Source organism: Pungitius pungitius, chromosome 1, assembly GCF_949316345.1.
Source record: "Pungitius pungitius chromosome 1, fPunPun2.1, whole genome shotgun sequence".
Taxonomy (NCBI): domain Eukaryota; kingdom Metazoa; phylum Chordata; class Actinopteri; order Perciformes; family Gasterosteidae; genus Pungitius; species Pungitius pungitius.
In genome coordinates, this window is record NC_084900.1 from 15,187,887 (window position 1) to 15,201,113 (window position 13,227).

The following is a 13,227-nucleotide window of genomic DNA, read 5'->3' on the forward strand; positions in this document are numbered from 1 at the left end:
GTAAATAAGAAGCTGCAGCCGGCTAGCTTAGCTTAGCACAAAGACCGGGAACCGGATGACACAGCTAACCAAGCTCTGCCTGGAAGTGGCAGAATCGGCCTGCTGACACCTCTAAAGCTCACAAATCCACACGTCATATGTTGTTTGTTTAATTCACACAAAGACCTGAGTGTCCAAGTGTCTGTTAAGCGTTTTACTCGGGGTTTTTAATGAGCCAGACTCGCTCTCAGATGAGCGCAGGGACTTCCTGTCGTCTCAGCCGGTTGCCTGGCAACTGTTCAGGGACACGATCAAGCGCTGAGAGGCGTATTTCTCAGAATGTTGAACTTTTGTTCTTACGGTTTCACAGGATTTCTCGTCAACAACCATCAAACATCATGCATTTTTTAAGATTTCTTAACTACCCAAAAGTATTTACATTTGTTAAATGCAGCGTGTGCAGTGCACATTAAAACATTAATAATATATTGATGCATTATTTTAATAATCAATAATGTGTATATAACTAAAAGAGTCTGCTTGGAGAGCATATTATTATTGTAATATATTGTTAATTAGTTTACAGCAATGCGTCATGAAGCTATTATTATGTTTCTATTATTATTATTATTATTAAAAGAACCTCAATGGCAGGTTGTCAGAAGGATGTCTTTGGGTCCACGTTGGGACAAGAGATAAAGGTGGTGGAGCAGATACATTGGAAAGATGTAGATGAGAAAAGTGCTCAAAGTGAAAAGCTTTTAAATGTAATATGTTCATATGAACTTTATTCTGTATCTGCTTCCTAACAGGACTTTCAGCAGAAATATTCAAACATGAAAAACAATCTTCAAGAAAAACGATGAAACTGGAACCATTTGTTTGTGTAATTGGGACGTCTGGGTTTGTCTTCGGGGATTAAATAGGGTGAAGTGGAGTAAACTCCCCGTGTGCGTTACTGTGCAGCCTCACTTTGTGGAGAACTACCAGCGCTGCTGCGATCTCTTGACCATGAAATGAGATCACTGCAGCTCTCGGGTCAGGTTGCACGGCGGCGCCTCGACGAGCAAATCCACCGACTCTGCTTCTCAGGGCTGGACTTGGCTGCAACCAATACACACTAAAGTGACAGATGATCCCCTCCTTCAGCCACATCCTCGTCTCCGCTATGTCGGTCGGAGGGACCCTCCCCTCCCCCTCCCCCTCCCCCTCCCCCTGGCGCCGAAAGAGAAACACGCTGCGCTCTTATCGGTACTCACTCGTTGCCCCAGTCGAGCCGCACGGTGATGTGCCGCTTGATCTCGCGGGTCTGGTCCTGGGCGAGGTGACCCTGGATCAGCTGCCGGCGCAGGTCGATGAGCTCGTTCATCACGTGGCGCAACTTGTGGAATAGATCCACCTTGTGTTTCTGAGAAGAGAGGCTTGGTTAAGGCTCAGTTAGGACGTGTCTTCCTCTGCGGCATTTCCTCTGAAATCAGAATCAGGTGTTTTATATTCAGATCAAGCGGAATCAAGATTAAAAAATCGCATTCCAACCACTTCTCCTGTGCAGAATAAATACGTGTTGCCACAGAGATTTAAAGCCCGGTGGATTTGTTAATGTAACAGAACGGGGAAAAAAAGGAAAGAATTCCCCCTTGCAAGTCCGCTTTGACCTCCTGCAGTAATTCATTTCATCACCATTTCTCATAAACCAAGGACGACAGCTTTAATTCGAGCATTTTCTGCTCTCCCTGATGGCCCCTGCACGTCCACATCCCCGCCCAGGCTACTTTACATAAATGCAAAGACTACGTAATGAGGATAAACGTTCTCAGAGGCTGATGAGCCCCTTCGGGCGTCTATTCTTCGGGGCTAATTACCTGCATTTGAACAGATACACAGTGACGCTCAGGCCTTTGCTCCCTGAAGTAACAACATGAATTGTAATTGGCAACAATAAGGTGAAATGTATTAACATCCATGCCGACGCTACATCCCATTGTTATGGAGGAGAACTGTGGCAGGACGGCCCATATCACACAGGGAGGAGGAGTGGGGGGGGGGGGGGGGGGGGAGACACACCAAAAACGAGCACTGTCGAATCAGCGCTTGGCATTAGTCGAGCTTCAGAGGACGTTACATCACCGCGCCTCGGCCTCCTCAGTGGCTCGGAGCGCGAGCAGGCCTCAGCGAGAGGTTACGTAAAAACTCTGCAACAGATCCACTCAGCGCCCGACTCAAAAAAAAAAAACACCGACCACTTCTGCCCCCCCCCCCCCCCCCCCGGATCAAGGACGCTGGGTAATCGCTTCCGATTCCCCGGCGGGCAAAAGGCGGACCGAAGGTGGCGAGCTGAGCCGGGAGCTGTGAGAGGCGGGACTGAGTGACAGGGCGTGGGAAACGATCTGTGCTGCGGGGGGGGGGCATCTTAAGGATGCGTGGGCGGTGCTCACTGCTTCCATCCAGGTGTTCAACTAAGGGCAGGGAGGAGAAACTGGAAAAGCTTATTCCACCAAAAGCCCCCCCAGGAGCGTGCAAATGGAACAACGGATTCATTTATGCGGCAAAAAGCTTGTCCCCCCCCCCGCCCCCCACGGAGGGTTTCGGTAAAGTCAGATTCAGTTCAGGCGCTGCACAGGGCTACTGACCACGTAGAGCTGCTTCCACAGGACCCCCCATTCCTGCAGTGTGGAGGTGGTCTCGGTGATAATGGGGTCCTCGAGGGGCACCACCGTCTCACACAGCCTGCAGCAAACCAACAAACAGGCAGATGAGTGTGAGCACGCACACACACACACACATCAGCGCTAGAGAGGAATGCTGAACAACAAGTAACAGCAATGATTAGAGCGAGGGATTAACGGGAAATTCAGTAATTACATCACAGTTGCTAATCCCAGTTTTGCTCCTATAATTCAGCATTTCGGGGTGCGAGTGGTTTGTCGTGTTACTGGTTTGGTATCAGACGGGCATTTCTCATCATCATCATCACAGGTGTTTCTGTGCATATTATTCTGTGACCAAGGCAAGTTTGTGATCTTTTTGACCCTACTGTGCATGGAAATTAAAAAAAGATATGGATCGTGGCAAAGCAGAGAAATAAAATTATGTTTCTGATTTTTTGGGTTCCAAAGCACAAACAAACACGTCCACACAACCCTGCAGGCCTCATCCTGGAGCTGAAGTGGGCCTGGTGCAGGCGGTGACCTGCTGTCTTTTAATGATAAGTAAAAATAAATATGCAGACAGGAGGACGGGTCTATGACGCGGAGACAACGCGAGCATCTCCGTCCTCTACCGACGAGTCAGGGTGATGCTTTGGGAGAACATACAGATATAAATGCGGGTGTCACCTCATTAACTCCACGAGACAGCAAAGCACATTTTCCCAAAGTGCAACTCCAGCAGCGCGCAAGTAGAATAACGTCGATTTCAACGACTGCACTTTTTAATTGTTTGAGTGCAATCAAGAGTCCTCGTGCGATACGATAGAAGTGGAGGGTGGTGACACAACCGACCCCCACCGAGCCACGGGCCCAGTCAGAGGTAACGCCCGTGTGTGTGTCCGTGTGTGTGTGTGTGTGTGTGTGTGTGTCAGCAGCTGTCGGGTGGTAATTGTCTTGAAGATTGGATCGTCATCATTTTGAAATGTGACGCGTCTGTATCTGTGAGTGAAGGAAAGCCTTCGACCTTTATGGAATGGACTGAATGGTTTCATCATCATCGCTCACATCCAATATGTCTCAATAAAGAGAAACCAAACTTGCTTTCTAATAATAGTAGCAGTAGAAAAACTGTTGTTCGTTAGTTTCATTAACTTTTCACAACCTTTACTTCTTAATCTGTGACAGATATTCTGCTCCTCACTTTCGCCCCAAATATTAGATAATATAATATTTCTGCGGTTAGTGACAGCGTGCGCTCCATGGCAACTTGGCCCCGACAGCTTGACGGAGGAGCAGCAGGAGATGGGTGGGGGGGTTGGGGGGGGGCTTAGCCAAGGGTAAACGATGATGCTGCGCAAGCTCAAATGAAAAAAAAACACTTCATCCTGCAACTTACCCTCTGTTGGTCACTGTGGATTTCTTCAAGTGGACGTAGCTGACTGGGAAGATGCCCTGTGGACGGAGAGGAAGGAGCGGCGGGGTTACCGGGTGTGACAGGATCACGTTCTGTACACGGAACCACAATGTCGACACTTGTGTTTGCGTTCGTGCCGTTAAGGGGGAACAAAAACCACCAACGTGTTGTTGGAGGAAAACGCGAGATCGCGGCTGCTTTACGTGGGGTTTTTTTATTCATTAATGACATTTTCTGCCGCGCAGAGGCGCACACAGGCCCCAGAGAGCAGCGTGCAGGAGCCCCCCTCCACAATCTGCCAGATGTGGAGAATCGGCCAAAGTGAGCCCAGCTGATTCCTCACGGCGCGGAGAGGGTGTGGGGGCGACTGAATATGGGCAGCGGAGTACATAACAAAATGGAGGGGTGTTAGTGAGAGCTGTAAATAGCTGGTGAGAGTGGAGAAGGACGGCATGTAGCGACTAACACCTACGTCTACCAGCACTGGACAGCTTCTGTGCTTTCCTTGAAACATTACCGCAGCATCACATAACACTTGGGCCTTCTGACATCGCAGTTAAAAGCAAAGCGAAGGCACACAATCGACCCAAAGAGAGAGAACCCGCTCACTGGTTTCTAATAATACGTCAGCTCTTTGTGTTTCTGAGGAATCCTAATGATCACATTCATGGATGTGCAAACTCCTGCAACATCCTTTCATGACTCTCCACTCTTGGCTACAGGTTATTAAGAATGAGGTCACCCACAAACAGTCTTTACTGAGCAATCAACCCAATGAGGAGCAGATGTGAGTCGTATACATAAAAACCCCTTTCTGCAGTGCAGAGATCTCTGTCAGCAGCAGAGGGTTCTGCACCTATACGCTCTCTCTTGTCACAGAGCGGGATTCATCACGATGACGATGCATGCAGGGACGGTTAAGTTTGGATTCAATCTCTCCTCCCTTCCCCTCATCTTGACTTGAGTTTCTGCGCAGATCAAAGATTAACAAGAGTGTGCTCCATTTTGACACTGACGAAAATACTTCTTAAATGTAACCTATTAGAACTGAATTGTAATTTTAGTTTGTCTATTTATTTAAAAGCATTTTGTGCAAAAAAAGGGGGGGGGGTTAGATCTCTAACTGCACCACCTGCTGGCTGAAAGGAAAACAAAATCTGGATTTTTCCTAAGAAATCTGCACAGGAGAGAATTTTTTTAAAAATGAAAATAAAATAATAGAGCATATGCCTCATACCCAGGTTTGAATGTGATGCAATGTGCTTAATTTGATGTTTTATTGTTATTATATTTTCCATGTATTTCTTTGTTTATTCTAACTAGTGAAAAACATGTTGAAGATGGCACTGCTGTGTGCAAGGGAGTCAAAACTTGGTTAAAGACTGTATTTTTATGAAAGCACATCAGGAAATTGAGGTCAGGAGTTTTCTATTTTTGTGAAAAATCAAAGCTCTTTTCAATAAGATAATCAGTCATTGCGCTCTTTTTTGTCTAGACGGAGTTATTTCTGGCATGCACATCTCACGTTATCATTCACAAATATGTATTGGTCTCTTCCTGCGCTACGTGGCAACCAGATGTTTTGGTGACTCTTCCTGTTAAATCTTAGCTTTCTGTTACTTGCATTATTAAATGTTTTGGTCAAGTGAAGTGTTAAATACTGTAGGCAGCCTGCAGGACTCAACACCGTCAAACCACAATTTGTGCAGTTTTAATTACCTTGATAGAGGGCTTCTTGCTGGAAAAGCCCCTGTACCAACCTGAAGGAAGACCAAAGAGCACATAAGGAACCTCACGATGTGAAAAGTATCATTGTACAAAAACACAATGTAATTAAGTACTCGGTGTCACGGTACAAGATGTCGCGCCGGTTTTTGGTACCAACTAAAATCCCCAAAGTGACTTTAAATGTCAGTGTGAATGTTATTGTCTGTGTAACACAATAGCTAACACAATATAAATATATATATATATATATATATATATGTATTTGACTCATGTTTACCGTGTACAACCGAACTTACGTTAGCTAGCGGATACGTTGTTGTCCGTTAGCGTTGATGTAAACTAGCACACAGATAGCGGCAGCGCTCACATTAGCTGGGTTTTCCTGAGCTAAACTAGCAGTTAGCTCCCGATACCACGAGTGTGATGGGTGGAAAGTAACTTTAGTGGGTTAGTGGGAACCACTGGAGGGACTGGGATAAGTAATGGGATTACCGTACGTTACATATAATTAAACCAAGTTTAGACTTTGTTTTGGTTCACTCTGAATACTTACAACAATATCAATAACATTGTGTGCTATAGTATAGTTAAGGACAGTAGAGGACACAAAGACACATTTTCCAAAATGTTGAAATGTGGTCCAGAAATTATTTATTCATTTACCCAAAATGTAGCCAAATATAAACACTAAAGCAACTTTTGTACCGGTGTAACAGGGATAAAACAGACAGGTAATAAGCTGCGATCTTAATGCTTTTACCTTCACTCTTCTCCAAAATCTGGACGGTTTCCCCGATCTCCAAGACCAGGGCCTGGCATATTGCTGACCGGAAGTTGCAGATCACTGTGCAGGAGAGAGGAAAAAAGAGAAAAATATCATGAGACAAAATATTTTAACCTCATAGCAAGTTGACTATTGGAGAATTAAAAGTCATCCATGCTTGGTTCAATCGTTGTGACCTCTGATCTGACCCCGCGACCCTGCTTACACGGATGCGTCTCCACACAGCTTGTGTTTTGGGGGTCGTGGCAAGGCTTTTTAATTAGCTGTTTAATGCATACATCTGAACACAGTGTCACACAGGAACCACTGCTAAGCAAACTGCAAACAAGCCCCCACCATGAAGTGGGTAGTCATTTTAATAGGCAATTAATTCTTTAAGCGGCCTGATTTTAATTTTTTTTTTTTTGCAGTGGGAAGTTAATTGAACTGTCTCCCGAAATAGAGCCCACACAAAGTGCTAAGTAGTAAACGCTGCTTTACCATAAGTCGGTATTAGCATAAATCTTCCACGCCGCCTGCTTTTCCAGTGCAGTCTTCAACCAAAGGCATAAAAAAGAAAAAAATCACGTGACTCCGATTTAAGAACGTGGTTACTCCTGAAGCGAATCCACGGGGAAAGAGTCCTTTGCAACGGCGTCGCCTCTGTGCATCAGTGACAGCGAAGTTGCTTAATGATGACGGGGCTCCACTGGCGATTCTTTCATTCTCTAAAACATACAAATGGTGGCCCTTGAAGGAGAGTTTGGTGTGAATCATTATTCTAATGAACTAGCCGGCGGGCCCCAGTGAGGGGGAGGACGAGGATGGGGTGGGGGGGGAGGAGGGATTCGGTTCCGCTGTCTGTTCGACGGTTAACGAGTGTTCGGCTCGGGTAACTATGGCAACAGATGATCCACAAACTGGAGGGCTTTCTTCACTGTAACAGCTCGCGGGGATCTGGGCATTTTAAAATGGCAAAGCTCATTGGAAGCCGCGTGGCTGCGGAGTTCAAGCCAAGCGCGTTGGACTCGTGTTGGAGTCGGAGGGACAGATCGACTTTAAAGAGCCTTCTTGTCACATTTTCGCTTTTTTTTTTCCTGCCTCGGGCACATTTTTCCCCTTTCGAGAGTACTGTTCTCTATTAATGGTTTCTATTATATTTGAATTGCAAAAAAACGTTGGTAAAAAGCTCTTTAGCGTAGGCCGCGTCAGAACAAGATGAGCTCGTCATGTTTCCCAGAGAGAGAGAGAGACGGGCGCATCAAGCCGGCTGGTGTTTCCATAGTCCACCCTCACAAAAAACCTCGCAGCTCTGTAAACTCTTTCATTGTGCCTAAAAGCTTTCTGCATTTGCATATCCACACACACACACACAGGCACACGGAGACAACAAAATCCCTCTCTCCACTTCAACATGTTGAACGTAGGATGTTGGAAGGCCCGACGGGACGAGCAGTGGAAAACGTTGGCAAAGGCAAACACTTCGACACCGTGAGCGGTGAACCAGTCCAGACGGCCTCTTTATTTAGTTTGTGGTCCACATGGCGTCGTACGATCCGCTGTTGTGTAACCAGCAACATCGCTGGTGGGAATTATGGGGCTTGAGCACAGGGGGGGAGGCTCCTGCTGTCGCCGCTCACCTCGCCACACAAGATATTCACCAAACTTTTTTTTACTCCCTTAATAACTACCAGCACGAGATAAAATCGTAATTGTAAAACAAGTTTTAAACTCATTGAAGCGGCATTAGTTGCGGATTAATACCACTGTCCCTCTGTTCCAATTCGCTTGCTTTTCACCAGCTGTGCTGCGACGCACTGTGTTGGAGAATAAAAAAAAAAAAAATACTTAACCTCTAAATAATAAACCTCCAACTCAAACCTTGTTGATTGAATCCTGCAAAAAACAGTGAGGACTGGAATAGAGAAATGTGGCGGTTCAGAGCCCTTCGAAGTGAGAAAGTAGTAACTCAACGAACATGGCGCCCAATACGTTGAGCTTGAGTCACTTTTGGAGTCTTCCGTATTTCCTGCACATCAGAAACCACGGATAGAATCAGCACACATGTCCCCGTTTCAGAGGTGGAAAGACGCTGTGTTGACGGCGTGTCTTTCACCTTCCAGTGGAAACATCACTTTACGGATGTTTTTCCTCTGTGTATGTTGCAGCCGAACACACAGCACGGCCTGGTGACCTCGTATTGGAGTCGGTGAGAGCACCTGACTACACTTTGGCTCCCGGGGGGAGAAATACTCTGTGGGGAGAGTTCAGATGACATCAAAATACCTGCAAATACAGCAGAAAATACTGTGCATATGGATGCTGAAGTGTGTGTTATCGGCTCCTTGTTAAAAAGAGACACCGCGTCCCTCTAAATGCTCCTTAGAAACTTGTACAACCGGAGCCGAGCTGCTTCCTGCGTGCCCTTCCAGTCATGCCACGTGAGCATGAGGACCGCGAAGGTCCCGCTCGAGTAGCCCTGACCCAGATCCGTCGAGGTTAAAAAACAAAAGATTCACACAAACGCTCTCCGGGCTTCGCCCACTGAGTCATGTTGCTCGGCACGACTCGAGCGCACACTCACTCACTCTGACACATTACTGCGCCGGAGTCTTGCTAACGTAGGGATTCCTGCCACAGAGGCGCAAGAGCATTTCACGAAATCTGATCCCAGATCAGAGCCACGGGAAAAAGAAAAGAAAAAAAACAGGCGGGCCACGAGCTGCAGGCGTACAAGCGTGAGGACGGCCTTGTCATATGGGACGCGTTTGAGAATGACCACGCAGGGGCGGATGAAACAGTAGGTGTGTTCTTGTGCTGATGAGCAGTCACGAAGGAACGAAGGAAGCGCGGCGTCCAGAGGCCGAAGCGAAACACGCAAGGAAGCGGCCCTCTTGGGTTCCATTAATCTCTTTTGTCCTCTCGGAGGGTCAGGTCTGATCGGGTCTGATCCCTCCGAGGCTAGCGGGGGGGGGGGGGGGGGGGCGACTAGCCTGCTCGATTATCTTCACGTGCTGCCACGGACACACACCAGTCATGACAAGACAGTGGTCACTGTTCCACGGAAGATGTCGACGCAGAGGCAGCATTCATTTGTGACCGGTACAGATTTCATAGAGTTTAATAACCTCATGCTTATCTCGCTGCCAAATATGTATCAACGTGTGCCACAGCCTGAGGGACGCTGAATAACGTGAACACACACACACACAAAAACAACGTTGTATAACATCATTACTAGCAATTGTAATGTTGTGTTAATATTCATATTAATCTGATGTGTTTTTTGTTATTTTGATGCTTATGCAGTAGTTTGAGTGTGAGCCATTTCTTCTAGCAACAAAAAAAAGACGAAGCTGATTCATTTCGTTCTCTAAGGTACAGGCTTACAGTGGAGCGCTGTCCAATGAAAAAGTGCAGAGATTCTTGCAATATTGCTGCTAATATGAGACAAATCCATCAGTGACTCATTTGCAAATAAGAGAAATCCCGAGAAGACTAGACGGTGGATTTATTTACTCGTTGTAATATTCACAATTTGTTCAATCAAATTCAAAATATGAATAGTTCGTATCACAACTGTTTTTACTGCAAGGTGGGTATTTATGTCGGGTTACCTTTTATGTAATAATAGATCCACCAGTGATGAATCACCAGTTGGGGGTCAGGGTGAAAGAAGCTCAGCGGCCCTCCATCCAGGTCTGCCACTCACACACTGATATGACTTTCTGCATAAAGCAACGAGCTAATGAACAGGCAGCGATTCTCAGGAAAAGCCATTAACGTTTCATGAGGTCTCCAACTGCTTCCCCCGGTCAGACGGAGCCCGATAAGGCGACATGGGGATAAAACACACACACACATCGCAGCACCCTAAGGGAGGGGGCGCGAGTGCGAGGGGTGGGGGGTAAAATGAGTGGCGCGGGGGCTACTTTTTGAAGAGAGTACAGTACGTTCTGTGTAGGTGCACCGCGGTTCTGCTTCCCCGCGTCTTCAGCACCGCGGACAGCGCCAGGTCACTGCGCGACGCCGCGGAAGAGGCTGCGCCGAACTGTTGCTGCCCCCCCCCCCCAAAAAAGAAACTACCCCTCTCCCCCGTTTATCACCCACCAAATGCATTTGCGCTTGAAAACGGAATCACCTGCAGAGGAGCTGCTCCGTGCGCTGTGAGCCGCTGTTATGGGGGACTATCTTTTTTCTTTTTACTCACGGAGGGGGGGGGGGGGGGGCTCTCATCCTGCGTCGATGACGATCGTGGGAGATTTTTCAACGCCTCTGAGTGTTCAGGTGTGTGTGCGCGTGTGCGTGCGGGGGCTTTAGAGCATCTAGAAGTGACTCACTGCCCCGGTGAAAAACCCTCATCAGGCCCGTGGGCTTCAGTTTATTACGACCCTGCGGTGTCTTATGACGCTTCAGCCCCCCCCCCCGCGAGTAATCTGAGCAGAGAAACACTCACAATACACTTCTCCCCCCCTCCTCGGCGGTCAAAGTGCACACTTGAAAGGGGGTGGGGGGCTGTCCTGCGTGTCATTGCAGCAGCATTGAGGCCGTTTTCCGTCCACAGGTACACTCCATCCTCACTCCAGCCTACACCTGTTGGAGGGGACGCAGTCACGATGCCCCCTCGTGGTTTCAATACGAATCGCCCCCCACCCCCACCATTCAGTTATGCTCTTGAAAAGAAAAGGGCTAAAATGCTCAAACTGACGCATATTTTATTTATATTCCTATTTTTCACACAAAACCACCCGGCGGAGAACGGGGCTCGAACCGCCGCCCGCGGGTGTGTGCAGACTGCGATCGCATCTCTGAGGTGGTGGATCATCCCACGCAATTCCCCCCCTTTCTATGCAGTGACTGCGCGTGCATACACCAGCCATTAGAAGTGTATGTTTTCTTTTCCCGTCGCTTGTATGGCCACAAGGAGGGGACGCGTGAGGCCGTGCGCGGGTCGATGAGCGCACAAATTGGGTGTTTCTCCGCCACCATAACGCGGTATGATTGGAGTCAATTAAAAAAAAACACACACACACTAGAAAAAAACAGACGTTAACAAAATGACAATAAACGGTCGCTATTGACTCACCAACTGCGATTTTCTCCTCTTCCGTCGGTATCCACATGTTTGGTTATTTCCCCTCCGGGAGACGCTCACACATTATGTCGATATCGTGAGATGATGCTGCTGAAAAAAAGATGGGAGCTGAAGGCTACAGATTCTCCTGGCTGCTCCTACATGGGACTACATGTCTCCACCGGGTGTGTGCGTGCGTGCAGTGGGAGGGAGGGATGGGGGGGCGGAGGGGGGTGGGGGGGGTCCGGAGGAAGGAAGGACCATCAGAGCCTCGATGTCTCCGCTCTGTTATGTCCCCGGCGTGTGTCTCCAGTCTGATGCAGTCTCCGTGTCCACCTAATGAAACGCGCACACATACGCGCGCGCGCCAAGCAGGCGGGCAAAGCGGGCACGGACGCACGCACGCACGCAAGCGCCGAGCGGTTTTTATGCACTCTAAAAATAAATAATAAATCTAAATTAACAGCTGTTACCGCAGACGCGTTTTAAACAGAACGGATTTTGGTCTCAAATTTGATTAATTTAAAATTGAATTATTTTTTAGGCAGTCGCGCGCGCGCCCGACTGCTGCGCGCGCTCGAACGCGCTCCGTCGGTCGGTAATTAGTCGGTAATCGGTCGCGACGTCGCTCCGCGGTCCGAGCCGTCGAACCTGCAACGTGCCATAAGCTGCGCCATCTTCCGCCGCGGTCACATGACTCGTTTTGTCAACACCGATGCGTCGAGCATCATTTTCAAATATATGCCCCCCCCCCCCCCCCCCCGTTTCTCACATCAGTAAGCCCCCTCCCTCACACACAGCGTTTCGATACACTTGATTGTGAATGCGTTGGGGTGTGTGTGCGGTGGGGGCGAGTTGGGGGGGGGGGGGGGGGGGGGGGGGGGCGGCAGGCCTGGCCATGTGGGCACCTCCTGGTTGGTTGAGTCATTTCAAAAAGCAGAGCCACTAGCGCCGGTGCTTTGTCATAGTGCAGTCATGCCCCCACACGGATGGGAACCGTAACTCGCACAGCCCCCCCCCCACACACACACACACACACACTTCCTGGACTCTTACAGCCTGTTTCAGTACAGATGTTGATCAAATTAAATACATGATCAATTTATTCCACTCTTTTCACTTTAGATGAAACTGATGGTTCAGTACCTTTGTTCCATATATATTTTATGTACCCCCACCCCCTGACCCCCCCCCCCCCCATCATGCTGGAAATACAATTCTATAGTCTAATAGTCTGGTTATTTATTTACTTATTAACTTTTCATGGCACTGCAAAGGGCCCGTAGGCGCCAATCGATCCGAGTAGTAACGCTACGTGCGTGAAGTGAGTCACTGCTGGTAAGGACACCTGGGGGGCGCGTGCGCTACAGCGTCACTCCTGGGGAGATAAGAGTCACCAGCGTTACATCATCGTACGTCATAAGACGTTTCAGGGGACAGTCAGCGTCCTCCCTCCCAACAACACCTCGGTCCAGAGGAAGAGATGAAGTTTTAAACTTTAAGTAGTGTGTGAGGAGGAGGAGGAGGAGGGGGGGGGGGGGGGGGGTCGTTCCATCATGGCGACGCTGCAATCGACCACCGTCTGTCAATCAAGTGGAACACTGTGGGCGGTGTTCCAGTC

The 13,227-nt window shown here is 48.3% G+C and overlaps 1 protein-coding gene across 5 annotated transcripts in view; it reads right to left on the reverse strand.

Moving 5' to 3' along the window:
* Positions 1-11,824, reverse strand: part of LOC119222268 (dedicator of cytokinesis protein 3-like) — a 35,549-nt gene extending 23,725 nt beyond the window's left edge. For 4 of the 5 annotated variants that reach the window (XM_037478762.2, XM_037478760.2, XM_037478759.2 and 1 more), the window contains exons 1-6: positions 11,619-11,824; positions 6,530-6,613; positions 5,761-5,801; positions 4,024-4,079; positions 2,610-2,706; positions 1,239-1,387 (exon numbers count right to left, since the gene is read on the reverse strand). In XM_037478762.2, coding sequence (XP_037334659.2) covers positions 1,239-1,387; positions 2,610-2,706; positions 4,024-4,079; positions 5,761-5,801; positions 6,530-6,613; positions 11,619-11,655 — 464 coding nt within the window. In that variant the 5' untranslated portion in view covers positions 11,656-11,824. The remainder of the gene's footprint in view (positions 1-1,238; positions 1,388-2,609; positions 2,707-4,023; positions 4,080-5,760; positions 5,802-6,529; positions 6,614-11,618) is intronic. The other variant, XM_037478761.2, reaches the window with a different exon arrangement.
* Between the last annotated feature and the right edge of the window lie 1,403 nt (positions 11,825-13,227).